Source organism: Theobroma umbraticum, unplaced genomic scaffold (genome assembly GCF_002168275.2).
Source record: "Theobroma umbraticum cultivar Fairchild unplaced genomic scaffold, ASM216827v3 scaffold_86.0, whole genome shotgun sequence".
In the NCBI taxonomy this organism is placed as follows: Eukaryota; Viridiplantae; Streptophyta; class Magnoliopsida; order Malvales; family Malvaceae; genus Theobroma; species Theobroma umbraticum.
The window spans coordinates 1,066,095-1,092,159 of NW_018397263.1; the positions used below are offsets into that span (position 1 = coordinate 1,066,095).

At 37.4% G+C, this 26,065-nt stretch overlaps 7 protein-coding genes and 1 non-coding gene across 9 annotated transcripts; 2 read left to right on the plus strand and 6 right to left on the minus strand.

Moving 5' to 3' along the window:
* Nucleotides 1–488: 488 nt before the first annotated feature.
* On the minus strand, nucleotides 489–1,741 carry LOC110420223 (glutathione S-transferase U8-like). The gene is made up of 2 exons (XM_021433457.2): nucleotides 1,327–1,741; nucleotides 489–1,084 (listed from the first exon to the last, which is right to left on the minus strand). Exons 1-2 carry the CDS (start codon nucleotides 1,639–1,641, stop codon nucleotides 713–715), a joined length of 687 nt encoding a protein of 228 aa, XP_021289132.1. The 5' UTR covers nucleotides 1,642–1,741; the 3' UTR covers nucleotides 489–712.
* Nucleotides 1,742–2,544: 803 nt separating this feature from the next.
* LOC110420525 (glutathione S-transferase U8-like) lies at nucleotides 2,545–3,870 on the minus strand. The gene is made up of 2 exons (XM_021433876.1): nucleotides 3,264–3,870; nucleotides 2,545–3,153 (listed from the first exon to the last, which is right to left on the minus strand). Exons 1-2 carry the CDS (start codon nucleotides 3,570–3,572, stop codon nucleotides 2,800–2,802), a joined length of 663 nt encoding a protein of 220 aa, XP_021289551.1. The 5' UTR covers nucleotides 3,573–3,870; the 3' UTR covers nucleotides 2,545–2,799.
* Nucleotides 3,871–6,534: 2,664 nt separating this feature from the next.
* LOC110420159 (rop guanine nucleotide exchange factor 7-like) lies at nucleotides 6,535–10,448 on the plus strand. The gene is made up of 7 exons (XM_021433362.2): nucleotides 6,535–7,314; nucleotides 7,397–7,513; nucleotides 7,682–7,836; nucleotides 8,350–8,424; nucleotides 8,504–8,794; nucleotides 8,877–9,233; nucleotides 9,328–10,448. The coding sequence occupies exons 1-7, from the start codon at nucleotides 6,723–6,725 to the stop codon at nucleotides 9,823–9,825; spliced, it is 2,085 nt and encodes a 694-aa protein (XP_021289037.2). The 5' UTR covers nucleotides 6,535–6,722; the 3' UTR covers nucleotides 9,826–10,448.
* Nucleotides 10,449–10,908: 460 nt separating this feature from the next.
* Nucleotides 10,909–11,802, plus strand: LOC149526908 (Bifunctional inhibitor/lipid-transfer protein/seed storage 2S albumin superfamily protein). The gene is made up of 2 exons (XM_089784263.1): nucleotides 10,909–11,525; nucleotides 11,631–11,802. Exons 1-2 carry the CDS (start codon nucleotides 11,186–11,188, stop codon nucleotides 11,645–11,647), a joined length of 357 nt encoding a protein of 118 aa, XP_089640389.1. The 5' UTR covers nucleotides 10,909–11,185; the 3' UTR covers nucleotides 11,648–11,802.
* A 1,238-nt stretch (nucleotides 11,803–13,040) lies between these two features.
* SIS (E3 ubiquitin-protein ligase RLIM-like protein) lies at nucleotides 13,041–16,520 on the minus strand. Of its 2 annotated transcripts, none has more exons than XM_021433359.2 (5): nucleotides 15,424–16,520; nucleotides 14,724–14,814; nucleotides 14,038–14,222; nucleotides 13,818–13,878; nucleotides 13,041–13,701 (listed from the first exon to the last, which is right to left on the minus strand). In XM_021433359.2, exons 1-5 carry the CDS (start codon nucleotides 15,544–15,546, stop codon nucleotides 13,685–13,687), a joined length of 477 nt encoding a protein of 158 aa, XP_021289034.1. In that variant the 5' UTR covers nucleotides 15,547–16,520; the 3' UTR covers nucleotides 13,041–13,684. The 2 variants fall into 2 exon arrangements, with proteins under 2 accessions (XP_021289034.1, XP_021289035.1); XM_021433360.2 differs by having other exon boundaries at nucleotides 14,038–14,213; nucleotides 15,424–16,370.
* A 4,202-nt stretch (nucleotides 16,521–20,722) lies between these two features.
* On the minus strand, nucleotides 20,723–20,804 carry TRNAS-AGA (transfer RNA serine (anticodon AGA)). Its single transcript has one exon. It is a non-coding gene; the product is annotated as a tRNA-Ser (tRNA).
* Nucleotide 20,805: 1 nt separating this feature from the next.
* Nucleotides 20,806–23,805, minus strand: LOC110420381 (proteasome inhibitor-like protein). Its single transcript, XM_021433663.2, has 9 exons — nucleotides 23,504–23,805; nucleotides 23,250–23,421; nucleotides 22,982–23,131; nucleotides 22,776–22,865; nucleotides 21,856–21,933; nucleotides 21,734–21,765; nucleotides 21,589–21,652; nucleotides 21,408–21,485; nucleotides 20,806–21,294 (listed from the first exon to the last, which is right to left on the minus strand). The coding sequence occupies exons 1-9, from the start codon at nucleotides 23,676–23,678 to the stop codon at nucleotides 21,222–21,224; spliced, it is 912 nt and encodes a 303-aa protein (XP_021289338.1). The 5' UTR covers nucleotides 23,679–23,805; the 3' UTR covers nucleotides 20,806–21,221.
* Nucleotides 23,806–24,361: 556 nt separating this feature from the next.
* LOC149526909 (uncharacterized) lies at nucleotides 24,362–24,883 on the minus strand. The gene has a single exon (XM_089784324.1). It carries the CDS (start codon nucleotides 24,881–24,883, stop codon nucleotides 24,362–24,364), a length of 522 nt encoding a protein of 173 aa, XP_089640450.1.
* Nucleotides 24,884–26,065: the final 1,182 nt, after the last annotated feature.

Consider the following 26,065-nt stretch of genomic DNA (forward strand, 5'->3'; position numbering starts at 1 on the left):
CGGCTGTTCCTTCCGAGTGTATGCTTTGAATCGGCTCGATGTGCTGTTCCTGTCTGGTTGATCATGTTTTCTAAGTAGCTCAAGGAGTTAAAAAGTTGTGTTACCAAATTCTTAGATGTGGTGCTTTGTCGGTTAATTTATTCCTTTGGTATTGATTTTGTGTCCCTACAAATGAAATCATAGCCCTTCATAGTGCCGAAAAGCGTGTCAAGACATGGAATTTAATAACAAAAGTTTCTGTCTTTGTCCACATTATGAACTCTCCTTTCAAATGTTCAGATACTTTGCTTTCTTTTTTCTACATTCCCCCATTTTCACATGGGCTGCTGGAAAGATCTAGATCCATGGACTTATGCCACCTGCCACAGTGCCTATTTTTCCAACCATTTTGTTATTTTTTTTGTTGTTGTTTGTAATTGACTTACCCTTAATCTAGCACATGGTTTTGTCAGCTGTGAAGCTGCTCTGTTTTCTGACTATGGCGTAAATTATGAAAAAAAGGGACATTGAGAAACTCAACAATTAAATGATAATCTATATGTACAAGGTGTTAATTTATGTCTGAGTCGAAAACAAGAACAACAAACGATGAACACATGACAGATTACGGTCTTGGAACATTTGGAGTAAACTAAGATCACGACACAAAACCAGGTGATAGAAACAGGGGCAAGCACTCGACTATTACTGGGGGGGAAATGGAAAAAGAGGTTCATTTGGAGGCATTGGTTTGAGCTTGATCCATGGCTGCAGCAATGCGAGCTTTGATGAAGGCCAACAGTTTGTCTCTGGGAGGCAGACTGCCCTTAACAACGCTGCAGCTCACGAACTCGTCGGTCCATTTGAACAACTCGGGGAATTTCTCAGCTGACAGCAACTCCATCCCTGTGGCTTCTTGGATGAGCCTGAGCCAGTAGCCAATAAAGATGGCAGCAATGTCTACCATTCCGACTGTATCTCCCCCAAAGAATCTCTTTCCACCCAGCGCACTTTCAAGCGTTTTTAGACACTCGCAAGCTTCTTCCACTGGCTTTTCTCGCTCACTCTCTGGGCTCCACCCTGCTTTCCATAGCGCAGGCATACACTACGTGCACACCACAAAAGAACTAAAACAGTGAGACCAGAGCTGATACATCCTACGGTTTCGAGAATAGAAATATTCAGTTCTCATTTAGTGCCCTTGCTTGGTCGTTATGTAAGTTTGAATGGGTCAATTTCAACCCAAATATAAGTATTGCCAGATGATCAGACCTATTTCTGAATCTGAGCTGTTTGAAATCTTAAAATGGGTAGACTAAAAGAGTAGTTAAATGATCAAAGTCTTACCTTCTCATCGACGAACTTAGCCCAGAAACGAGCCATGGCTTTGTCATAAGGATCCTCTGGCAAAATGGGATTGCCCTTCCAGGTTTCCTCAATATATTCAAGTATAACGAGCGACTCAGCAATTGGTTTTCCGTTGTGGAGGAGGACAGGAATTTTTTTGTGAACAGGATTGTATTTCAAAAGCAAAGGGCTCTTGTTTTTAGGGATATCCTCCTCTATGTACTCATATTGAACACCTTTCAGTTGCAAAGCAAGCTCTACCCTGCGGCTATAAGGGCTTCCCCAAGCTCCGAAAACCTTCACTTCTTCAGCCATTATGTAACTTTTTACTTTTCACGTCTTCTGCGCTTGGAAGGATACTTTGGTTTGATGCCACTTATAGAGGGAGGATTTCCTAGTTTTGTTAGGGAGGAAGGCAGGCTTGCTGTCATCATCCTTATTTAATCAGTGACGGTCAAGTGAGAGCAAAGTCGTTGGAACATAGTGGCAAGTCAAAGCAATGAAACATCGAAGAAAGTTCAATTGTGCTAATAGTAAATTAAGATAAGGCATGAGGTAAGATGGTGCGTTAGCTTGAAGACTAAAAAAATGGGCCTTCGGTGCTCTGTTTTCTTGGGATATTCAAGTCCCACCCGCTCGAGTATTGACAGCCAGCCCTTATCAGAACTGTAAAATGCAATAATATATGCTTTGATATTAAAAGTAGAAGCCTACTTGATCTTTATCTGTTTTTTAAAAATAAAAATTTTAAATTTTAAATAAAATATTTTTAAAAATTAAAAAAACTACAAATAAAACCTTTCTCTTTTCTTTTTTTAAAAACATTATCAATTTTTCAAAAAATATTTCACTCGTTCAATCAATCTCCTTCTTTTCTCCCTCTTTCTATAAATCATCTTTTTCCAATACAAAATCATGATCTCTTCCTTCTCTATCTCTCTCTCTCTATAAAGACTATTAAAAAAAATTGAAGACCCAGCAATGAAATAGCAAAATTTAATACTTTTTTATTCTTATAAAAATTAAAAGAAAAAAACTTAAAATTTAAAATTATATTAAGATATTGTTTAAAGGTTTTTTCTCTTCTTCAATAAAAAATATATTATTATTATACAACTTTGAGAGCTGTTTCATGTTTTTATGAATTTTTTTTAACATTTGAAATTATATATAAACACAAAGCATACATGTTTCATTTTAATTTATTAAGTGCTTGAAGATAGCATGAATATTCATTGTAGTAAATTTTATCTAAAATTAAAGCTTATATAATTTATTTTATCAAATAACTTATCAAACAATTTTAACCTAAATTTAAAGTTATTATCTTTTATAAAAACTTCATAGAGGTTGCAAATTGCAGAGAGATTACAACACATAGTGAAGAAAACAGATGCTAGAACAAAGGCATGAGATGATCAAGAACTATTTTTGGCATAAAATCATATGGAAAATGGTTGATTTGGGATAGCATTAGTCTGTCCATCCATCACCAGATAGCCAGTTTTTCATAAAGGCAATCAGCTTATCTCTAGGAGGCAGGTGTTCCTTGACAGGATTGCAGCTTACAAACTCGTCACACCATTTGATCAACGCAGGGCATTTGTCTGCTGTCAGAAACTCTAGTCCTGAAACTTCATGAATGACCCTAAGCCAAAAGGCAATGAAGTTGGCAGCAATGTCAAGCAGTCCGATCGTCTCTCCTCCAAAGAATCTCTTTCCATTGAGTACACTTTCAAGTGTTTTCAGACACTCCCTTACTTCTTCCAGGGCCTTCTCTCGCTCTTCCCCTGTGCCTAAAAGAGCTTTCCACACTGGAGGCATGCACTAAAACACAAACACAAGCAAATAAGAAACCAACAATCCAGATTTATGTTCCACTTACCGAATTTAAAAGCAGTGATTCCAATAATTCACAATTGAATCTTACTTCTTACCTTCTCATCTATGAACCTAGCCCAGAAACGGGCCATGGCTCTTTCATGAGGATCTTCAGGCAAAATGGGATTGTCTTTCCAAGTTTCATCAACGTATTCAAGAATAATAAGAGACTCCAGGATTGGCTTTCCATTGTGCAGGAGCACAGGTACTTTCTTGTGAATTGGATTGTATTTCAGAAGCAAAGGACTCTTAAACTTGTCATCAGAGACATACTCGAAAGGGATACCTTTCAGTTCCAAAGCAATCTCCACTCTACGGCTAAAAGGGCTTCCCCAAGCACCAAACAGCTTCACTTTTTCAGCCATGGGATGTTGCTTCGCACTTCCTCTGCACTTAAACAGGACTAGTGTATCCTTCACCTCTTGCTTAATCAATAGGGTTGTTAGAAACTTTCAGGCAATGAATATAAAATAAATGTCAACGGAGGCAGGAGTGGTTCTAAATATTTAAAACCATAAACTATATGTACTGCTAGCAGAATAAACGTAGATCATGGATTTTTCCTGTTTAAAAATTAAGCTATAATAATTCACTGCCATGTAGGGAAGATGGTGGGTTAGCTTCAAGCTGACGTCCTGTCTTTGTGGGTGAGTTGGGAACGTCAGGTCGACCAGCCCTGCTCAAGGCAAACCAGGTTCCCATCTTCCCAACCCGGAGTTGCTTTGGGTTTTGATTTGGATCCTTAAATGGACCTCTTTGGTCCAATTTGTTTGGGCTTTTCTAGGTTCTTTGATGGCCTAATTTGCAGTACCCATCAGAACCTTTTTTTTTTTTATTTAACTTCTGTTAACTTCATTAATCCTAAAATTTTTTACATCCCAATGTTTATATTTTTCTCTTTCCAAATATGAAAAAAAATATTAATTTTTCTTTTCAGAAAACATTTATGTGCTTTTCAAATGGAGTCTAAAATTTTGTTTCAAAATATTGATTAGGTACAATCCATTATTGTGGTAGTTATTAGTTGTGTAAATGTGAATTAATATATAATAATTATAGCATGAATTCTTTCACTCATACCATACTTTCGAATAATTATATTTTCATTCTTATATTCTTTGAATTTATTAATCAATAATAAAAGCTAAACTTCACCTACACTTTTCGCAGTTTAAACTTTTCTTGTACGATTCTTTTTTCAATTAATATTCTATGAATAACTTTTGCTCCTTTGAGAAATCAAGTTATTAATTTTACCTAATAAAATTACAAAAAATGCTAATTTTGAATTAAAAATATTAATAATTTTGTGTAAGAGCATCAATGATATGATCATCAGCTTGATTGTATGAAAATCTAATCCAACTACTTAATTTTCCAAATTGGTTTTAAGATAGGGTCCAATCTAAATTTGAAATATCTTTTTAGAGATAATGTAAAATGGATTAATATTTGATGCACTGATAATATATAATTTCTATACACAGATAGACCATTGCATTAAATATTTTCTCATAGATAGTTATGGGAATAAGTTTATCTAGGCTTACTTGAATGCTTCTGTTGATTCAAAATTCAAAAGAGAAATTGGGTTCCAAACATTTAACATTCACTTCTTTCATGTAAATGAGTATGTCACCTTTCATATTCAAAGCTCAACACAACCAATAAATAAACATATTCAAAGCTCAACACAACCAATTTCGGCTTCCTTTCTTAAATGGGTTTCTTTCCATTCAAAAATATTTGGGTTTTGGAGCCACAATGCAAAAGAAAATCCTTGAACAAAAAGGAAAAAAAGAGAGAAAAAAGCAAGTGTTTATTCCCCTCCTCAAAGGGTTGGGGATGAAGTCCTTTTTTGTGTGTGTGTGTTTCCCTCTAAGTGGGTTTCAAAACTATATTTGGTATCAGCTGTTGGGGGGAGCCTATCCAAAGCAAAGCAAAATCCTTCAGTTGGAACAACCGCATTATGGGCAAAAGAGACCCCAAAGCCTTGCAAGGAAAGTTAGAACCAAAGTGGGATTATTGGTCAATTATGAGATCTTCACTTCAACTCCAAGTCATTTTCCCAATCACTTTCATTGTTAGTTAATGAGCAAAATGCTTTGATTTGTACGTTGCTTTCCTGCCCATCAAGCATAGAAATGTGCCTAAAATTGTTATACAATGAGGTTGAATTCTTCGTCAAAAAATTATAATAAGACAAACCATAATCATTGATTAATGTTTCATTTATTAAAAATAAAATTTATATCTAAATTTATGTTAAATTTGAAAAAGAGTATTCGAATTTTTTATAATCAATTCGGACACCAACAATTGCCTGCCTTTCTTCGTATTTGATTTTGAATGTTGCCCAAGAGACAAACCATCCCTTACAATGTGGTTGCTATGAGCCGACCATTTTTTCTTTGACATTTTCAATTAATTTTTTTTAAAAAGATAATTCTTTTCTATTGCTCTTATATTATGAAATTATATATATATATATAATAAAATGAAAATAATATTTGTAATTCACATTTAATTCAAATAAAACCCAAAAAGGTTAACTCTGTTGGAATTTCTTTTACTACAATTCACATAGGTTTTTTGACCATTGGAAAAGAAGATTTGACAAGGTTTGATTTTTGAGTTTTGGAAAAGAAGATTCCAATTTTTCACATTTCGAATGGTAAGAGAGTTTGCATGAATCACAGACAAAAGTGGAGCGTGGCCATCATAAAAGTTACCTTCTTTCCTTTATTCAAAAAACCAAAAAAAAAAAAATCAATTAAATTAAGTAATAATATATTTAATGCAATATTTATTAAAGTTCATTAATTATTTTGAAATTAAAATTTTATTCTAAACTCAATTTTTTTATAAATATTTATAATTAAGTTTAAATATTATTAATTTAGTTAAAATGTATATAATTAGATTTTAATAGAATATCTTAAAATTAACGGATATTTTACTGATTTTTATTTTTAAATATAAAATGACAAAAGGGTGGTTAAGTAACTAGAAAGAACTGGGCAATGAAGCAAAATTTGAAAGCTAAAAACCTAGCGTGACTTAGTAACTTGAGAAACATAATGAAGGATTAAGACTTTAACAAGAAGGGTTAGGCATTATATGGATAGATCCGTCGCCTACACGACTCCCCATCAACCTTGCTTTATCATTCAAACAAAAGCCTAGAGATTGATTATTCACCCTTTTATCTGTCTGCTTTAAAACACTAGAATTACAGCAGATTAAATATATGAAAGAAGGGAAAAAGGGAGGGGAAAAACTGGGGTGGTCTTAAATAGTCTCAAGAGGTGAAAGGCTCTCCCAATCATGTGTTTGAGCAAGCCTCAGTAATCATAGCCAGCTTTACTCCACACGTATAAAGAAGCCAAAGCTTCTCACTTTTTCTCTCACAGAGAAAGAAGATAAAAAACCCACACCAAATTTGTTTCTACTTTTTGTTGTTATTTTTACTTCCATTTTGCTTGCCCCACTGAAGTAGACATGGTTGCAACCTTATGGATGACGGAGCATTCACCCACCAAAAGCAAGTAGACTCCACCCAACAACAGCATTACCAGTTCAAGCTTTGTTTGCCTGTGCCAGAGTTAAAAGCTAAAAGCTTTTGGGTTTTGAAATCTGTTAGAAGCTTGTGCTACAGGGGTTTAGAGTCAAATGGGTGTTGCTTGAAGAGGTTAGAGTATAGTGGCATGATTGTTAACAACTCTGTTTTTTGTGCTTCGCCTGGTTTTTTTGAAGAAGAGAAAGCCGAGATGGAGGGTTTCGTTGAGAAAAGCGAGGGCTTTGAAGAGAAAAATGAAAGCTTTGATGAAAATGGGGTTCAAATGGGGACATTTGCCAAGTTGCTTGAAGACAAGGGTCGTGAAAGCAGTTCAAGTTCTGATTTTTTGACATCGGAAACAGCAGGCCATGAGGAGGAACACAGTCACAGTAGTTCTGAGGAGGAGTCGGCTTCAACACCTTCATTGGGTTGGCCAGTACAGAAAAATGCTGAGACAGAAGACTGTAGCAGCAGTAATTGTAGTGAAGATGGAAAGAAACCCCCTTCGGATGATAGGAAATTAGAGAAGCAAGGCTCCACAATTTCAGGTGTTTATTGACTACATTTCTATGAGTATAATTTCCCTTGCTTGAATTACTTTGTTGACTTGTTTGTTTAATGGGGTTATAGAGATTGAGTTGATGAAGGAAAGATTTGCAAAATTGCTGCTTGGAGAAGATATGTCAGGGTGTGGAAACGGTGTTTGCACAGCCTTGGCTATTTCAAATGCCATCACTAATCTTTGTGGTATGTTAACAATCTTTCTTTGTTTCTTTCTTTTAATTTTTTTTTTCTAAGATAGTTTTTATAAATTTGATTTGTCAATGTGAGCATTTGTTTCTAATTTTTGTTGGTTAATCTGGTATTGGCTTGTTGTTTGATGGTTACTTCTCCTTCACTGCCTTAATTTTGCAGCAACCTTATTTGGGCAAGTATGGAGGTTAGAACCGCTACCGCTTGAGAAGAAAGCAATGTGGCGAAGAGAGATGGAATGGTTTCTTTCTGTCAGTGATCACATTGTTGAGTTGATACCCTCGTGGCAGACGTTCCCAGATGGAAGCAAGCTTGAGGTAGAGCTATCTAAACTTTTCCCCCCTTCAAATTGACCATTAATCTCTGAAGCACCCTTGAATTGCCACCCAATACAAGGTGCTAGAATCATTTTCTCTTATCAAAATCTAGAAATCCATTGCAAATACGGTCACATTTCAAAGAGGCATTTGAATGTCCAGATATAAATAAAATTGCTTGAGTAGTTTTATCAAAAGTGTATTCCAGAAATTAGCAAAGTCGGTAACTACTGTGCAGGATGGAAAACATCTCCCGGGTTCTGAAAAGTGACATCAGCAGTTTTTGAATTTTAGTGAACAAGTTCTACCCAAGTGGTGGATTTGTGGTTTACAATGCCATGTGTAGTTTCTGAAGCAATTCAAATGCATTTAATGATGGAATACTCCCTAAGCACACGTATTTAATCATGAGGAAAAATGAACTGCTAAAAGATGAGTTTTACCGGTGCATGGTCTAAAAATATCAATATGTTATTTAAACAATTCCATGGTTCTTTCTTGCTGCGATTTCAGGTCATGACTTGCAGGCCCCGATTGGATCTTTACATTAATCTCCCTGCTTTAAGAAAATTGGACAACATGCTTCTTGTAAGATCCAGCAACTCTTATTGGGGTGTGGAATGATTCTATTAAGAAGTGTATTCTGAATATCACATCATTTTTGCAGGAGATATTAGATAGTTTTGTCGATACAGAGTTCTGGTACGTTGACCAAGGGATTCTAGCCCCAGAGGCAGATGGATCTACCTCTTTCCGAAAGGCCCTTCAGCGCCAAGAAGAAAAATGGTGGCTTCCTGTGCCTCGAGTGCCTCCAGGAGGCCTTCATGAAAATTCAAGAAAGCAGTTGCAGCATAAACGTGACTGCACAAACCAGATCCTAAAAGCTGCCATGGCTATCAACAGCATTACTCTAGCTGACATGGAAGTTCCTGAATCATATTTAGAATCTCTTCCAAAGGTAAGAGAAAGTAAATGTATATTTGGCGTTACATGTTCTAGAAAGTGTTGGTCATTAAATATTTGCTACAAATTTATTTTAGAATGGCCGAGCGAGCTTAGGAGATCTCATTTATCGATATATTTCATCGGATCTGTTCACACCTGAATGTCTTCTTGATTGCCTCGATTTGTCCTCTGAGCATCAAGCTATAGAGATTGCCAACCGAGTGGAGGCCTCAATATACTTATGGCGCAAAAAGACCAACTCCAAACCTGTCAACAACACAACCCGGTCCAGTTCAAAGTCATCATGGGAAATGGTCAAGGACCTAATGGTTGATGCTGAAAAGAGAGAAATACTTGCAGATCGTGCAGAAAGTCTCTTGCTTTGCTTGAAGCAGCGATTCCCTGGTCTTCCCCAGACCACATTAGATATGAGCAAAATTCAGTACAACAAGGTTTGTGTAACATATTCCAATTTGAGATTTGTTATTAAAAATGCCTTTAATTACAAAAATCCTGCTAATAAATGAAAATTACGGTGTTATTTAGGATGTTGGGAAATCCATTTTGGAAAGCTATTCGAGAGTTTTGGAGAGCCTGGCATTTAACATTGTGGCACGTATTGATGATCTGCTCTATGTTGATGACTTGACGAAGCATTCAGATCAATTCTCTTCATTGTCCAGAGTTGGTGTAATCGGTCAGAAGAGTCTTTCAATTCCATACTCTGTGCCCTTCTCAAGCACTCCTTATAGAACAGCATTTACCACCCCAAACTTTTCACCAGCACAGCTAATTAGCCCTGTGAAGGGAGAAAGATCGCCGTATCTCACAAGCAGCAAATTTCAACAGCGTGGGATAGGTGTGAAAAAGGTCTTGACAGATTATCTTAGTATTGATGTAAGAGGGAAGGAATGCAGTAATTCAAATGAAGGAACAGAATCAGGTTCAGACATAGCTCAAGAAACGCCAGTACCTTTTGAAAAATGTCTAAAAGAGGCAATCAGCTTACCAAAAGAGGAGCCAGTTCCACAGAAAGAGCCCTGATGCTGCAAATCATGAACCAATTTCCTGTTATTCAGCTGACCCTCTCTTTTTAACTTTTACGTTTGGGTAGAGATAGGAAGATGCTTGAGAATGGCGAACATTCACCCTCTTAGTCAAATTGTATTGCAACCAGATGTCTATAATGATAATGAGTTGAGTAATTCATACTTCTCAGGGCATCATTTACTGTCTCAAAGTTGTTCCTGGCAGAACATTTTGTGGGTAAAACGTAGGATAGAAACACCAAATTACCTGTCTACTTGTCTATGTAAACTTCAGAAAGACACTTCAACTTGGATGTCAATGCCTAGTTCATCGACTACTTTTAATGACTCTACATTTGCTCAAAAGCCCATTCATCTTGATATTTAGCAGACTTGGGGGTGTTCTTGGGCTCAAGGGGTTCGTTTTACAGATTATGTTTCTAGTTTCTCATCTTTCACATGAGCCCCGGGGCCCCTGGAACCTTTGAGTTTTCTGCATGCAGGTGAATCTCCTAGTTGCAGGATGACTGAAGAAAGTAGAATGGAAAACACCCAAACCTACTGCTATGAACAATCTAGACAGCCAGGGGGCTTTGAACCACTGAAATTTCATATACTTGTTTGGCATTTTTAGTAACCTCTCCTCTGTACAAAATCAATAACCTCTCTCAACAATTGACTAACTTTTCAAGTTCTTCGTCAACAACCTTCTTTGTATAATTATCATGATAAAAATTGAGACATATAGCAACAGCTTTAACAAATGCTTTTCTTTTCTTGTAATGCTCATCTATTACTTAATAACCTCGACAAGTACTTTTCAATCAAATTAAGGATAAATAAAAATTAACCAATGTTGATATTGATAGGATTGAAATCCCCCAATTTGCCAGATGGAATGTATCTGCGGATACTCCTTCCAGTAACCAATAAAGATGGGGTAGTTGATTGATTGTAAGTTGCTTACACGTTTCCCACAAAAAGGCCACTTGATTGGACACAAGCACGCTGTTCCGTTGTAGTTGGCAATGCGGTTCCAGAAAATAGCGGCCTGAAGTGGCTAAATGGTATGCTCCTGGAGGTTGTGCACTGCCGTTGAGGTGATTACAGATGTCGGAACAACACAAAGGGAAACGATAATTTTACTGCAGACACCCAACTTTGATTGGACTTAACAAGAACTAGATAACGCTCGCACATTTTTCTTAAAGCAAAGTGCTACAATAATAAAATTGTCTCTTCGTCCTAGTGCCAGCTCCATTACCATTAGTGGGCTGGAGGGGCAATTCTTTTTTAGCTCAAAGTTTTAGGATAAATACCCACTCAGACGAGGGGTTTGCTGCAAGAAGGATTGTTGCATTGGTGAGATAAGAGAAATGGCAGCTGCATTGAAATTCGTCTGTCTTCTGGGATTGATTGTGATTGTCAGCATTGTGGGGCTAGAAGGGGTTGATGCAGCAGGGGAATGTGGGAAATCATCTCCTGATAACGAGGCAATGAAGCTAGCCCCATGTGCTGAAGCAGCACAAGACCAGAACGCTGCTGTCTCGGCCAGCTGCTGCGACCAGCTGAGGAAAATAGGCCAGAGCCCAGGCTGTCTCTGCGCCGTTATGCTCTCTAACACTGCTAAAGCATTCGGAGTCAAGCCTGAGATTGCCATAACAATCCCAAAACGCTGCAACGTAGCCAACCGTCCAGTCGGTTACAAGTGTGGACGTGAGTCATGATTTCATTACTCCATCCTTGCTTTAAAATTTTGTTCTTTTTTCTTTAGCATCATCACTTCTCTCCTAACATATATTATAACTGCTTGTTTTGCAGCATATACAGTTCCTTGAAGGGAAAATTTGTGGACTCAAGACTGCTTGCTGGAGCTCACTTGTTCTAGTGGTGACTATGTAGCTTAAGCTTGCCCTTTGTACGAATAAAAGCTTGCAGCTTGTTTATGTCTGCCTTGAAGAATAATACAACTTGAATGTTTCTTTTTTTTTTATTAGCTTTTGCTTGCATTATCCTTTGAATCTCAGTTCAGAAAACCAACAGAGAAGCAACAAAACTGATTCCTAAGGCATGATTAGTTTCCCATTGGAGACAGCCATTGATCCTTATCAACTTTGACAAACCTGTGGTTGCAGAATATTTGTCCTGACCCAACGTAAGTCTCCTTTAACGACCATAACTTTCTTAAACGACCATTTTAAAGCATTTGTCCCGCCAACTCATAGGATAGAGACTGCCTTAATCTGTGGGTCGCAATTTTGGAAGGGAATAGCCTAGACTAAAGGGCAAACATCTTTTTGGGTCAGATAGGAAATAGACAGGACAGTTTGGAGACAAAACTGTGGGATTTTTGCAAGAAAATTGTGGTAGCTGGGCCACACACAATTGGATGTTGCTTTAACTGTTTATGGTGCGTGGCATCCTTTTAGGCAATCTTAGTCATGAGGTGGTAAAGTGGAGCTTTCAGGTATCTCCAAGGACAAAGAGCACTTGACACGGACAAAACAAATATGTTCTGTCAGATTCATTTTTTTTGACCTATTTATAACTACCTAAAGGCTATAGAGTTTTCCAACTTGGTATTAAGACAAATAATCATTCAAAACTCCTGGTGAAAACTTGGTTTTATTTTATGTTCTTGGCATAGCTAATCAAGAGACAAAAGAGGCTAATCTAAGCAGAGGAAAATTTTTCTTTAAATCTTCCTTTCGTGGGATTTTCATGTCAGGGACGAGAGACAAGATAAAGATTACCAACAAAGTGATTAACATTCAATAAGAGGAAAAAGAGACATGGAGGAAGCTTTTACTTTATCATGAAGCATCCCATAGTCACAAGTTTTCTTCCAATTCATAATTGGGTAAAACAGTAAGCATCCATACAAAACAAGACGGTATAAAATGAAAAACCAAAATCTCATAATAATCAAATTCCATCCTCTTGTTATAGGCAAAATGATGACAAAAAGCAGAGTTCAGCCATCAATAACAGATAGTCTAGCAGAAGTTTGTAATTCATCATAATATATCAAAGTCACTTAAGCAGATATCCTTTACAGAAAAAAAGAGCAAGTCTGATCATCCTTTACAGTGAAGAAGGGACACCAAATAACTATATTTGCTTGGCTGGAGAAACTAATAACGGCCAGCTGTCTGCAGCTTCTGACTACTATAATCTACCTCCCATATAACAAGAGATAGATTAAGCTGCTATGTATCTTCCTATGTACCTGTTAAGGATAAAGACAAGAAAACGATGCAAAGAAAAAAAAGGGAATATCATGAGTCATACATAAGTAACTCACACGCCATTTATACTTATTTTCTGTTTTTTGTCCGTGTATCGTGGCTTCTTGTAAGGGTAAAAGAGAGGAGGAGAGTCATAGGATGCGATACTAATTGATTGATCAAACATAAAGAAAAATAAAAAAAGGAAAGCAGCTTGAGCGTGAAGTCCATTCATTGCATTGGTTAGATCATAGAATTTACGACAAAACTATATCATTTGATCATCTAGAAACAAAGTTTTAGACCCTAAATTACTTTACTTTTACAGGTATATCTTAAAATTTGATTCTAGCAATTAAGTAACTGGCCAAAATACTTCAAACTGGACCAAGGTGACAAAATACCGTTAAAGATCAGTTCACTAGTAGTAATGGAAGATAAATCCAAACTAGGTCTAACACTCCCGACGACTGATACTCAAAAGAGAACTTGTGAAGGTTTTGTTCAGATCTTAAAGGTCTTTGCAATTAAATTATTATTAGCAAAGAAGAACAGATTTAATGCAGAACCAAGAAGAAGATCAATATAATTCCAGTGAACATCTGACTAAAGGTACCTTAATAAGTATGCGGATTAGCAAGTGAACTTTTAGTAATAGAGAGACCCTGCAAAAAAGGAAATGTACAATTAACAAAGATGTCAACCTTACAGGTAAAAAGTTATCCACTATGCTCCTCATTACTATAGGCTTATAGCACATCAGACAGTCATACTGTCATACCTTGCCACCAGTTTCCTCTTGATGCACTCCCTGAATCATCTTCACCACCATCCTTCTTGTCCTAGAAAGTTATGAAAACATGTTAGCAGATGCCTAAATAAAAATACTGATCAAACTAAAAACTTGAATATATTCCAGATTTGTGTGCAAAAAAAAATGCTCAGAATGTTCTTCCAGTCACTAGATATTTCATGCCTATAGGACAACTTGCGGTGCTCACCACAGAGTTTAAGCCAGAGCCCTGGTTACTCTGGGGATTAGAGTATACATCTTGGCCGCCATAGTAGATTGACGAACAGAGATGACATGGTTGTACTCTTTGCTCCTGATAAATGGAACTCATGTCTCTATTTGCCATGCTCTGGTTTTCAGCTTCAAGTTCCTTAGAAAAATTACCTGTCAAGACTGGGTTGATTTAGATAGAGTTTTCAGGAATTCAAGAACTACCTAGAGAATCAGAATCAGACATAAATAAACAAGCAAAGACAGCATCACTCTCTCTCTCTCTCTCTCTCTCTCTGTGCAAAGCACTTTTGCTTAAATCTGATAAAAGAAAGGGTAGAAATGAGATATAGTGTTGTGCTATAAGTAATTGGGAGCAGCTGCTTCAATTCAATCTTATTAATCACAAGAATGATACAGATAAATCAGTAAATTTGTTATTCAACAAATAAAGCTAGAGGTGATCATAACCATGAGAACATTTGACTTTATGATTTTAACCAAATACTGTCAATTCAATCACCATAGACAAGAGAAGGAATTTCAGCAAAAAGGAAAAAACAATCTTTTTTTTTTTTAACGTTAGTAATAATAGACTCAAAATCTTGTCTTATATATAGAAAACATTAAAGATCAGTATGATTAAAAATAAAACCATGCAAAAGCTAGAACAGATGCACAAACCTGGGGCTCCAGGCTTTGTGTTCCCGGCCTCATTCGGAGAATCCTGCCTTTTAGCCATCAAATCAGGACGCAGAGACTCCCTTCCTAACACCTGAACCAACATCAGACAGGAGAATTTAAAACTTGCAGAATAAAACTAGAAAGCTTACCAGACTATTAAAAGATTGAGACAAAAGAGGAGCACAAGAGACAATCGGCCTTCAAAGAGAACTTGCATGCCATGCAGATATTTACTTATGAGAGAACAGGGCAAATACCATACCAAGTAAGTACATTTGAAAAGGTATGGGGGAAAATACCAAATAACAAGAAACAATGTCAAGTCTTAAGCCTTTTAAGCATCAATCACGTTTATATCAGCTCTCATTGGCAGTCTTATTTTCACCTTTCACTGCCCGAGACAACCTCAATTTTAAGATTTGCCAAAGACACTTCAAATCTTTTGCTCTCATCAATCCTTTAATCAATCTCGTAACGCTCAACAAAAGAAAATTTCCTATTCAGAAAGAAAAAACTAAAAAACAATAGTCTCAAAATACTCAATTAGAATTGAATAACAAAAAAAGATTCAACCTTTGGGACTCCATGGGACATAAACCAAAAACGCCATTAACAAAAACATTGAATACCAAAGAAAAGAAAGAGAATTCAAACCCCAAAAGGCTAAAAGAAAAGATGTCATTGAACATGACAATAATACCTTGGATGGAGGAGCAAATATAGACCCGAAAATCCCTGTGGAAGATGAAGGTGACTCTTTCGAACCAAAGAGCTCTGAAGTAAAAGAAGAAGAAGACGACCCCACTGCTTTGCTTCCTTCCATTCCGTCAGCAAAAGTCTTATCCTTTCTCTCTTATCAATCTTTATATTAATCTTTGCTTAGTCCCCAAGTGAGATACGTTATATAGATATGTAGATTGAAAGAAGCACCGTCAAGAGAAAAAAGAAAGAAACAAAACGGAAAGATAAAGAAGAGAACTATAGAAGGAAAGCAAGAAAAAAAAAAGGAGAGGAAAACAAGGAAGGAAGGAGGCGAACAAAACAGTACGCAACAGAAAGAGAAAGAAATAAAGAAGAAAGACACGTGAAGATTGCGCTTTGTTTGTAGTAGTGTTTATTTAGTTGTAGAGAGAAACGAAACCGTCCCCCTCGCTTACCAATTTATACTAAAATAAACCAATGACTTTTCGGGTCGACTTAAAAGAAAGAAAAGAAAAGGAAAATCATAAAAAATAAGCAACTCTCTTATGGCTTTGATGACCCAGAGAGAGTGTTCGCTGTTTCTTCCTCTTTGTCGCCTACGACCTGTCACCTTACAGCCTTATGTTTCGTTTTCTGTTTTTCTCAGTCCTTTTACTTTGTTGACAGGCAGACAGATTTATGCCACCTGGAGCAATAACTGTGTAAGTGGGTCCTGGATCCAAGTCCCGACCGGTTACTGCCACGAGCACCCTAGTGGATAATAACAATTCCCCCACCTCTCGTTTGCTTTTCCTTTCCAAGGTCCCTGGCTCGAGTTTCAATCTTGTATAGGATAGATAAGGTTCTAAAACCTTATAAGTTGAGAAAATGATGATCTCTTGACAATTTGTTCCCGGTGAAAAAGAGGAGGAGAAACTGTCTCCCTGTTGAATTCAATTTTGACTTCTCCTGCTCTTGCTTTAACTGTTTTCTACTTTGGCTACTTTCCAGATCCAGGCACAGGGCCAAGATAGCACTAGACCTGACCTGATCGGTGACCTCCCCTCTTTCTGACCTTATCTCTTTATCCTGTCGGCCCAACCCCTGGTGGGTCTTCTTCATTCACTCAGGTTCCAGGACTTCCACTGCTTATTTGGAACTAATGACCATGTTACATGAACTGCAGATGGGATAAACAGTGTCAGACACAGAGTATATGTTATAAAGATTTCAAATTAATCTTAATGAATACAACTGGTACACAAACATCTATAGAGAAATCAGTTGGTATTGTCCAAATCTGAGGCAGGGCCCCAATGTTTTGGATAAGCAAGTTTCCTCATTTGCGAGATTGATTAACATTAACAATGAAAGAATTACAGAAATTTCCTCCTAGTGATGAAGAGGAAGGGTCCACATGGCAAGAGAGGACAAGGGGGAGCAGAAGGAGACAAACAGGAATTCCAAGTGGAAAGGGCTCGGAGGGGTCAGGGGGGAAGTTGTGTCGACTCTCGCCACTGTGGGTCGCCGCATGGTCTACATGTGTCCAATCCTGGGCCACATGGAGTTGTCCTCGTCCTAGAATCTGTCAGGTTTCTCAAGGCACTGAATGGTACAGTGTCGTCAAGGCAAAATTTTTAGATTCCATGGGTTTGCCTAGTGAAAATTGAAGATCTTCTTTAATTTATTTAATTTTCTTTAATAACCCTACATCTCATACCATTCGTGCTATATTTCCTATCCAATTAGTATAGGAATCAAATGGGAAAACAGTTTTTTGAGTTATCATGTTCAGTTTATATATTTAATAATTGAATTATGGCAATGAGTTAAGGATAAGCATCACATTAAATGCAAAGATAAAATAAGCAAATTTGTCAATGGAAAAAAAAATAGGGCAACCAATCTTTGACAAATTCAACCCTGTTTGCCAATTAAATTTCTTGCTGATTATGTTAAGATTCTTACCATTAAATACTACTATTTCCAAATACAACACTATATTATCTTCATTGGATAAAAAGAAATTTCAAAAGATTTTGTGAACAATAAGATTTTTTTTAAAATGCTTCAATTCGGATATTATTATTTGATAAGATATTGGGTCGTAAAATATTCATTAATATTTCGATTTTCATTCTGATTAAGATTTACGAGAACCTGAAATTGATTAAACTAATGATAAGGAAAAATTGTGGGTGAAATCGTGTGGATGGAAGTGTAACAGCTAGTACTAGAAGAGCACAAAGGGGCAAGCTACGGCTAAAACTGGAAAAGCTTATTCCACAGATAAGATCGAAGAGAAGAACAAGCGGAAAGCAAAACACGTTACGAGCATGATAGCGATGTCCCAATTTGGCAAGTGCAGACGAGGAGGATCAAACGAGACTTGCATGTGCGCTTTGTCTACACTCCATTTCTTGTATTTTGTTTTACCTTTTTCATATCACAGAAGAAACTTCTTCCAGGCCCAATATGCCGCTTCTGGGTGGAGAAGGCAGAAGACGATGATAAGCCCAAGAGGATGAAGGGCAGGAGCCTGGACGTGGCAGGCAGCAGGCCTGGTTTTGGCCAGGGCTTCAAATCCACAATTTCCCTTGCTTTGGAGTCATGCCAACAATTGATTTTTTTTTTTAAATTTTTTGTAGGAATAGACTTGAGTGATTTGTATTTAAATATTTAATTTATTAATTAATATATAATTTTTTATTTAAAAAGTAAAATTTAAATTTCTTTTCTTTCAAATCCAAAAAATATTATCCATGTTTTTTTGTTGTTGTGAATAAGAAGAAGGAAGCTTGTTATCTCGAAAAAAATATTTTTACTTCACGTAGGGTTTTTTTTTCATAATTTTGTTTCACATATCTAATATTATATTATAAAAAAAACTCTTAAATCTTTAAATCTTGAACCTTAAACCCAAATAGTAAAAACAAATAATTTAATGAAAAAGGTGCCATTAATATAAGAAATTTGTTAGACACTTAACACATAATTATGAAAAGCATATAGAACAAGAAGAGAATATTTGTTTTCTTGATTTGATCACTGCGGGCAATTTCCTCAAACTTTCGAAATACCCAAGTCTTAAAAGGAATCTTGAATATCTTGTAACCTAGTAATACAGTTTATTCATTGAAGAAAACGTTTGAAAAAATAAAATGTGAACATAATAATTACTACCTAATAAATCCAAGAAACAAGACAATAAAGTCACTAAAACATAATCTAGAATTTTACAATTCTTTTGCTTTTGTTATTTTCATAAAAGACATTTTCATTGACGGAGTCAATGACCTAAAACCTTTTTTTCTCTTCTTCTTTTTCTATACCGTATATAATAAGTAGCTTAGATAGGAACTGCTTTAATAGCTAAAATGGAGAAAATAATAAACAAATGCTTCCTCTAGGACTTAGTGGTCACCCAATCAATGCATGGGAATAGGTTTTGCTTCATCCCACAAAGACTTGCCAAGTCAATGATATTTATAATTGTTCATATTATTGAGTGTAGGTCAGCCACCGAAAGGTTTGCTGTCAGATGGAATTTGCCATCAGCCTTGGTGGCCAACTACGCGTATGGATCAGTGTTTGCTTGATCACAGGTATTTGAACAACTCAGTTGCTCAAAAGGACCTTTGAAGTACAATCTAAGTGAAGTTCTAGATCATAATGATTGCTGTCAGAAATCAGGAGGAAAAGGCCCTGAAGCTTGAAGCTTTAATTAGCTTCAGGGCATGATTCGGATACTGGAAATTAAGCTCTCAAGGTGAGCAACAACGGGGTTGAACGCGATCCAATATTTTGGTATGTATTAATGTAGATATATGTACATAAAACCCAAAACGGGGAAGAAAAGAGAGAACAAAAATTGGGAAAGATTCTAATGTAGTTTCCAAGGCAGGCACTTGAGCTGGGAGCAGGGTTGGGTCCAAGTAGTGGAGCATTCACCTCCAGGTCCATCGCAACACTTGCAGACAACACCAAGAGTAGCAAAAATTTTCGAGTATCCTGCAAATTAGGAAAAGAACAACCCCATATATAAGTCTGACTGAAAGGGAAAGAATCAGCAATCACTGAAAAGTTGCAGGAACTATAGAACCAGATTCTTACTTTGTTGATCAGGCAGGATGGATAGTGGCCTTGCCTCTGAAGCCAGGGGCACCTGAGATGCAGAAACTGAGATTACAAGCAACAGAAGAAGCAGAAAACGCTGGAATCTATCCATTTCCCCCTGCCTTTGGCGTGAGTGATTTTTTAGCTATGTAGTCTCCTAGGCGATCAGAGGGGGTGAAATGAATATAAGCAATAAAAAAAGACCCAATGATGGGTTTAATTTAATGGCAGCAGGTCACATCATGTGTATTTGTTAATCTAGAAAGGTGGCTGTATTTTGTCGTTTGATCTAAAGTGCCCGGATTTAAAGTAGAGTGGGGCTTCTAGAGAACAAAACTAAAGAGACGCGCCACACGTTTCCAACTTGTTTACGTTTCTAAAGAAAGAGAAAGAAGGTGGGGGAAACTGGACAAAGGCAAAGAACTGGGTCGAAACTTCCTGTGTTCAGTCAGTGGGCAAATGTGGGATCCACGACGTTACCCTACTTGTACGACTAGACAAGACATGAAAGTGCATACATGGGATGTTCGGCTTGGCTCTGATTTAGACTGCTCATCGAAAAATTGTGCAGCAGAGGGTCTCCCACGTTCCACAATTTCACATCGTATAGATGAGTGATCTTAGGCCCTCTCTCTTCTATCTTATGGCTAGACTTTAAGCTTTGGGTCTGCGCTAATAAATTTGATGAAGGGCCAAGCTCTTTTCGGCCATAAATTTGGTGCAAACATGATGAAGAGTAACACCTGGCTGACTGTAAGTTTATGATGATTAATGATGAAGTTGAACGAGTTGGGTTTCGATTAAAAATCAACTTTCATTACTGCAATCTGAGCGAACTTCAAGTGAATCCTTTTCTTAAGTAACTTCGATGAGCACGAAGAAAACCGGGTAGGGGAGACCAGGGCTGCTTGTGGTTTGGTTTGGTAGTTTATGGCCCTGGAACAGTTCCAACCACTTTATTATATTGTACCCAACTGATGAATGATTTGATGGGAACTTGACTGTGAGTGTGAGAGGGTTTGGTGGATATTTGTTTATTCATTTCTTTGTTTGTTTTTTAAAATGAATGATGACGAGGAAGACAATTTTTTATTGATGGTGCAACTTCCATGAAACAAAGTCAGGATAAGCTCCCTCTGAAAAACGATTAAAAAACAAAAATGGGAATCTGCAGGCTTTGGGTGGGTGAAAATTAAGTAAAACGTGAGCGGCAGGATTCGAACCTGCGCGGGCAGAGCCCACATGATTTCTAGTCATGCCCGATAACCACTCCGGCACGCCCACCGCGTGTTGTAAAACTGCCAACGTTTACAATCACTCGAATAAATTTACTTGCTAGAACGTTGAAACTACCAAAAGAAACTTAAAAGACATAATTCATAGAGAATAGCAAAGATATACACGTTTGATTTCTTGTTTCTTTGTTACATTCTCTACAACCTTAACAATGAAAGGTTCTCAAACTTTGACTCTGTAAGCATCAGTCAAATGCTCATATTTGCTTTAACAAACTCTTTACTTGATAAATTCGTCCATATGACATAGTTGTTCCTTACGTTCACAAGATTAGTAACTTCATACGGCTGGATAACTTGTATCATATGTCAATGTACAATCTTTAGATCCTTCTCCATCACCATGACAGAAAAACAGCCCAAAAGGGAGGGCGAAGAAAAGGACACTGAAACCTTTCAGACACATCTAAATAAAACCTGAACCACCTCCAAAATGCTCCAGGTCAGGATGAGTACCACCCCCAGGTCTCCGCGGATTTCTGCAAGAGAAAAGAAGGCAATTACGCGTCACGATATTGCTGGTATGATAAGTGAATCAGAATCAACCCCATGGGTCCAAACTGTAATTGCGAAATGTCAAGTTTTGATGCACCTGACAAATCGATTGGGCTCAAAACCAGGAACACCAGGGGGGCCATATGGATCAAAACGTGCACCAGGAGGAACACCCCTGTTTCAAACAATCCAATCCAAAATAAAATCTCCAGTATAATGTAAGCAGAACACACACAAAGAGAGATGGATTGAGAGAGAGAGAGAGAGAGGGAGCTCACGGTTGTGCTCCATGGAAACCAGGCTCTCCACCAACTCCACCAAACCAACGAGGATCATTTGGTCCTGCTTCCACATTATAAGATATAATTAAGTCACAGAACTTTGCATGCAATTCACCAACAATACAAGACATATGTTACAAACCTAGAAACATGCCACCACCACCAAAATCACCCCTGAAAGGAATTTAACAAATAAAAACACACTCAAGTCAAAAACTAAATCAAACAGTGGGCAATAAATCACTGATTTGAGACTGAATATACCTGGTAGGATACATTCCAGCACCAGGTCCAGGAAACAGATCACTACCACCCATAGGATAAATTGGAGGAACAACTACCCTGTAAAGCAAACCTTATAATTTTGATGAACGCATGAGATATTTGGGAGGAAGATAATGGAGATATGCGGACAAGTGATTAGAACCATACATGTGGAAAAGTTCATTGAACTGAAAAAAAAAAATCTACCCTCTCATACTAAATGTATGCATTTTTACTCCTTTTTTTTTTTCCTTTCTTTTCGTCTCATAATACCTTTTTAAAATTCAGAAGGGTTTATAAGACATGTTCAATCTTATTTAAAATATTATACAACAGTTACTATCATAGCAATCACTGATTTGGAGTTCTAATATAGTGCACAAACAATTGGTTCTAGAAAGGACTTGAGCCAAATTACAAAAGCTACTTTTGAGCCTTGCCTAAATTGGTAAATCTAACATGTTTGTAAGCATTGTCCAGAAACCACATAATTCCTAGAATTCTAAAACTACAAGTTGGTTAACAGATATCATGCATTATCTCACCTTGGTTACCTATATGAACATAAGTCTAACCTCAGTAATTAAGTTTTGACAAATAAATAAGACATGATTATGATTTGTTGCACCAATCTCAAATGTACCATAAGTTTCATATTTGTAAGGTTATCAAGTAGAAAACTGCAGTCCATGTAGAGCTAGAAAAATATCAAGAATGGCCCAAATGAGGTATGCAGATGCTTTTTGTAATTCATCTTACATTTCACTGCTCAGCAATTTGCACACTTTTATAGCAGGGTTTTCCCTCTTCTTGCGATAAAATAAAAGCTTACTTATACAAAAAAGAAGTATGCAGATGCTATAAACAATTGTCTATCAACTGGATTAAACCAATTTTGATAAGGAGAGTGCAAGAGATACCCTGAAGGATGGGGTTGAGGGCCTGTAGGTTCATTAATTCTAACACCGAGATCATTTACGTCACGCCTCGATCCTTCACCTGTTTCTAGACTACACAACACAAAGAAAACAGTACGTAAAAATTATGCATTTCAGGAGAATTCAAAAGTTAGAAGCGCTGCTAGCAGCTCCTTCTAACATGGCTAAGCCAAAATTAGCTTAATTACCTAGGAGGATCACTCGATGAACTTGACTTCGAAGATTTACCATATAATTTGGATATAACTTCTTTGTCCAAACTACTCACCATCTTCTCCAAATTCTTATACTGTGCAGAGAAATTTCCACTCCCATTCTCCCCAACATAGTTATCAATGCTGCAATGACCAAACAAACCCCACAGGCCACAATACCGTTAATTCAAACCAAAAACATTAAACAAATTCGAGACAATTTCACTAAATAAAGAAAAAAGAAAAAGGAAAAGACAAATACTCGATTTCAAGATGAACGGGTTCAGAACCGCCATCAGCGAAAGCATCAACAAGCAATTTGCCATTCATTACCAGACATTTAACCAACACTTTCTTCGACCCTTTCTCGGGATTCGTATATACAAACGCGTAATGATCATCAAATTCGTTCCAGTTATCGATTCCGACCTCATCTAAACACCGACACCATTTCAGCTTACAGAAAGAAAGTGGAAGAATAACAACAATCAAGAGAAAAAGAGTAAAGCGGAATACCAGTAGAGGGTGAGGAGAGAGCGTTGTCGGCTAAAGCGTGAGGGCCAGTGGCGGTGAGGACGAAACCGGATGAAAGAAAAGAGGCGTGAACGGCGAAGGCGATTTTGTCGTGGTCGTTCCTAAAGGAAGGTCTAGCTGCTCTAATCACCGCCATTACTGATTTCTCGTTCGACATCTTCGAGGCTTTTCGATGGATTACAATTTACTGGTTTCTTAAGAGCTTTTTGATGAAGTCTAGAAAAATAGGACGCTTCGCGGTTGATCAGGTTTCAGATTGTTAAAACGGTGAAGTTAACTTATGCGGCAAGGACATTAAACAGTTCAACTTCCACTACCTTCTGTTTATGTTTCTGAGGCCAAGAGTTGGCCCAGTGTTTGATTTAGTCGCAGCCCAATGCGTACCGACACGAGCCCAAGTTGTCAGTCACCAGGAATTTTCACCCTCTTTTTCTATGGAAAACTGTTACTGCCTTACTGGACTTTGGGCTGCCATGAAATGGCAGAAATGGCCTTTCACTGTTAAAGTTCCTGCTTAGAATTTCACTGCAAATTTTGATTCTCCAATCAGGATTGGGCAAACTTGGTAGTAAATCGATATGGAAAGTTACCCTTTTAATCTAAGCTTTTTACCATAACTTAGGTAAACTAGATTAATCACAAACTCAATAGCAGAAGAAACTAATGCGATCAAGGCACTTTGTCATACCGGCTCTGATCAGCAAGAAGCCAACAACCTCCGGTTTCAGTGAAAGATAAAGTTGACTCTCTGCACATATGTAAATAACTTGCAATTGATTTTCTTTACATTTTTAAACAGGTGGCGGCATTTAAAATACCATCTCTTTGTATACATACAATTCAATTAGTGGTTTCAGTAGTACTTTGATGAGTCTGTGATTCGTGTCTTCCAGTTGCTCTTATATAGCAGATAACTGCCACAAGGAAAGTTGTGGCAAGACCTCCAAGGATCACACCACCCCCGGCAACAGACTTGTCCACGGAACGGTGATGCTTTTGTAGGCGGAGGGTCTGCCCTTCGACACTTATATTTTCTCCATTGTTTGGTTCAACGCTAGCTGCAGTGTGACCTGTGGAGGGGCTCTCTCCAATATGGTGCATGGCCTTTTCTGGTTGGGGAGCTTGGAATGGACTAGAAGCTGGTGCACTGCCAAAGGACTTGACTACTTTGGGCTGGTGCTTTCCAAGTTTCCTTACTATGGGTGCTTCAGCTTTGGTTGGTTTTTCATTGTTGAATGGAGCAAGTGCTGGAGGATGTTGGAGATCAGCTAAACTAGACCGGAGCTTGGTTTGTAGATTGTCACTAGCCACGGCCACAAAACCATTTACCAAGATCAAGCAAAGAAGAAAACACTGTGCCATTTTTTGAATCAAATTGGATGATGGGTTATTAAAGGTGCTTCTGTCTTTTGATCTAATCGAGTCTGGTTGTGGCCTTGTGGGGGTTTTGGGTATATATATATATACACAGAAGAACTGCTGATAAACAAATCCCATATGCATGAGGTCTGATGGAAGGTTCCCGTTGCTAGATTCCTAGCATAATTTATTACGATTTTCTTCATCTATTTTTATGGAGTTGTCTGTTGAGTAGGGGATATTGCGGAAGATACACGTGCATGCATTAGGATATTACAAATACAACTAAGACTTTAATCAAGGGGAACAAGATCTCTAATATGTTTATTTGTAAAAGTTTGTTAAGCAGTATGATTGAATTAATCATAGTGACAATTGCGGGGGATTGGATCTAATTCCTATATCTGAAACGGAAAAGCCGCTGAAAAACCGATGCAAGGCAGCATTTGCGGTATTAAGAAGGAAATCAGTACTCGTACTCTGAAACTTCCAGCCTTGCATGGAGGAGAGAAAGGAGTTATGGAAGTGGGAGATTGCGACTTGGCATTGCATAACTTTTCAAATTAAGCCAAAGCAAGCATGGTTATCTTGAATACCATCTAACCTTTTGGATCAGTTGCACTGTTATTTAGCTTATTAAACCGAGGGTGATGTTTCCTCTACAGGATAACTCGGCAAGTCTTGGATGAACAATGCTACATAAACATGTCTGATAGATGTTGTTCGAATGTTGGCTCAACAGTACGTTAATTAAGTTGATTCGGGCATTGTCCTGAAGATGTCTTTTGATTGCAGGGAACATTTTGCAAATTCCCATTTCTTTTATTTATAACTTGTCCTGGAGTAATCTCCATCAAGGACAAAAAATTTAGAGCAAAATGGTTTAAACAGATGGTTCTAACAATATAATGTACACTTGAAGAATTACAAGAGACCATCTCCTGTCTGGGGAAACATTCAAAATTTCCATGACCTGCTGCTTGAGGTTTTTCGACAGACAATCGTAAATTTACTAGTGTCAACAATTATCATTACAATCATTTCAACAAACCACATCAAGGTTTGTCCAAACATGTCTAATGCAAGTCAATCAATTATACCTTTTTACAGGTGCAAGAACTAATAATGGGGTTGATTCAATGGTATGGGAGTTGCATATAATGACGCAGGAATAAACATATATGT

What these genes read in the sequence shown, in the direction of transcription:
- LOC110420223 (XM_021433457.2), bottom strand. Translation starts at nt 1,641, where the DNA reads ATGGCTGAAGAAGTGAAGGTTTTCGGAGCTTGGGGAAGCCCTTATAGC. An exon ending in CTAAGTTCGTCGATGAGAAG is followed by an intron (nt 1,085 to 1,326) that starts GTAAGACTTTGA and finishes GTGTGCACGTAG; the next exon opens with TGTATGCCTGCGCTATGGAA.
- LOC110420525 (XM_021433876.1), bottom strand. Translation starts at nt 3,572, where the DNA reads ATGGCTGAAAAAGTGAAGCTGTTTGGTGCTTGGGGAAGCCCTTTTAGC. An exon ending in CTAGGTTCATAGATGAGAAG is followed by an intron (nt 3,154 to 3,263) that starts GTAAGAAGTAAG and finishes TTTGTGTTTTAG; the next exon opens with TGCATGCCTCCAGTGTGGAA.
- LOC110420159 (XM_021433362.2), top strand. Translation starts at nt 6,723, where the DNA reads ATGGATGACGGAGCATTCACCCACCAAAAGCAAGTAGACTCCACCCAA. An exon ending in GCAAGGCTCCACAATTTCAG is followed by an intron (nt 7,315 to 7,396) that starts GTGTTTATTGAC and finishes ATGGGGTTATAG; the next exon opens with AGATTGAGTTGATGAAGGAA. An exon ending in GCAAAATTCAGTACAACAAG is followed by an intron (nt 9,234 to 9,327) that starts GTTTGTGTAACA and finishes GGTGTTATTTAG; the next exon opens with GATGTTGGGAAATCCATTTT.
- LOC149526908 (XM_089784263.1), top strand. Translation starts at nt 11,186, where the DNA reads ATGGCAGCTGCATTGAAATTCGTCTGTCTTCTGGGATTGATTGTGATT.
- SIS (XM_021433359.2), bottom strand. Translation starts at nt 15,546, where the DNA reads ATGGAAGGAAGCAAAGCAGTGGGGTCGTCTTCTTCTTCTTTTACTTCA. An exon ending in TATTTGCTCCTCCATCCAAG is followed by an intron (nt 14,815 to 15,423) that starts GTATTATTGTCA and finishes ATGTTGGTTCAG; the next exon opens with GTGTTAGGAAGGGAGTCTCT. An exon ending in GCTCTGGCTTAAACTCTGTG is followed by an intron (nt 13,879 to 14,037) that starts GTGAGCACCGCA and finishes ATAACTTTCTAG; the next exon opens with GACAAGAAGGATGGTGGTGA.
- LOC110420381 (XM_021433663.2), bottom strand. Translation starts at nt 23,678, where the DNA reads ATGTCGAACGAGAAATCAGTAATGGCGGTGATTAGAGCAGCTAGACCT. An exon ending in TCATCGAGTGATCCTCCTAG is followed by an intron (nt 22,866 to 22,981) that starts GTAATTAAGCTA and finishes TGTGTTGTGTAG; the next exon opens with TCTAGAAACAGGTGAAGGAT. An exon ending in CCTCAACCCCATCCTTCAGG is followed by an intron (nt 21,934 to 22,775) that starts GTATCTCTTGCA and finishes TTTGCTTTACAG; the next exon opens with GGTAGTTGTTCCTCCAATTT.
- LOC149526909 (XM_089784324.1), bottom strand. Translation starts at nt 24,883, where the DNA reads ATGGCACAGTGTTTTCTTCTTTGCTTGATCTTGGTAAATGGTTTTGTG.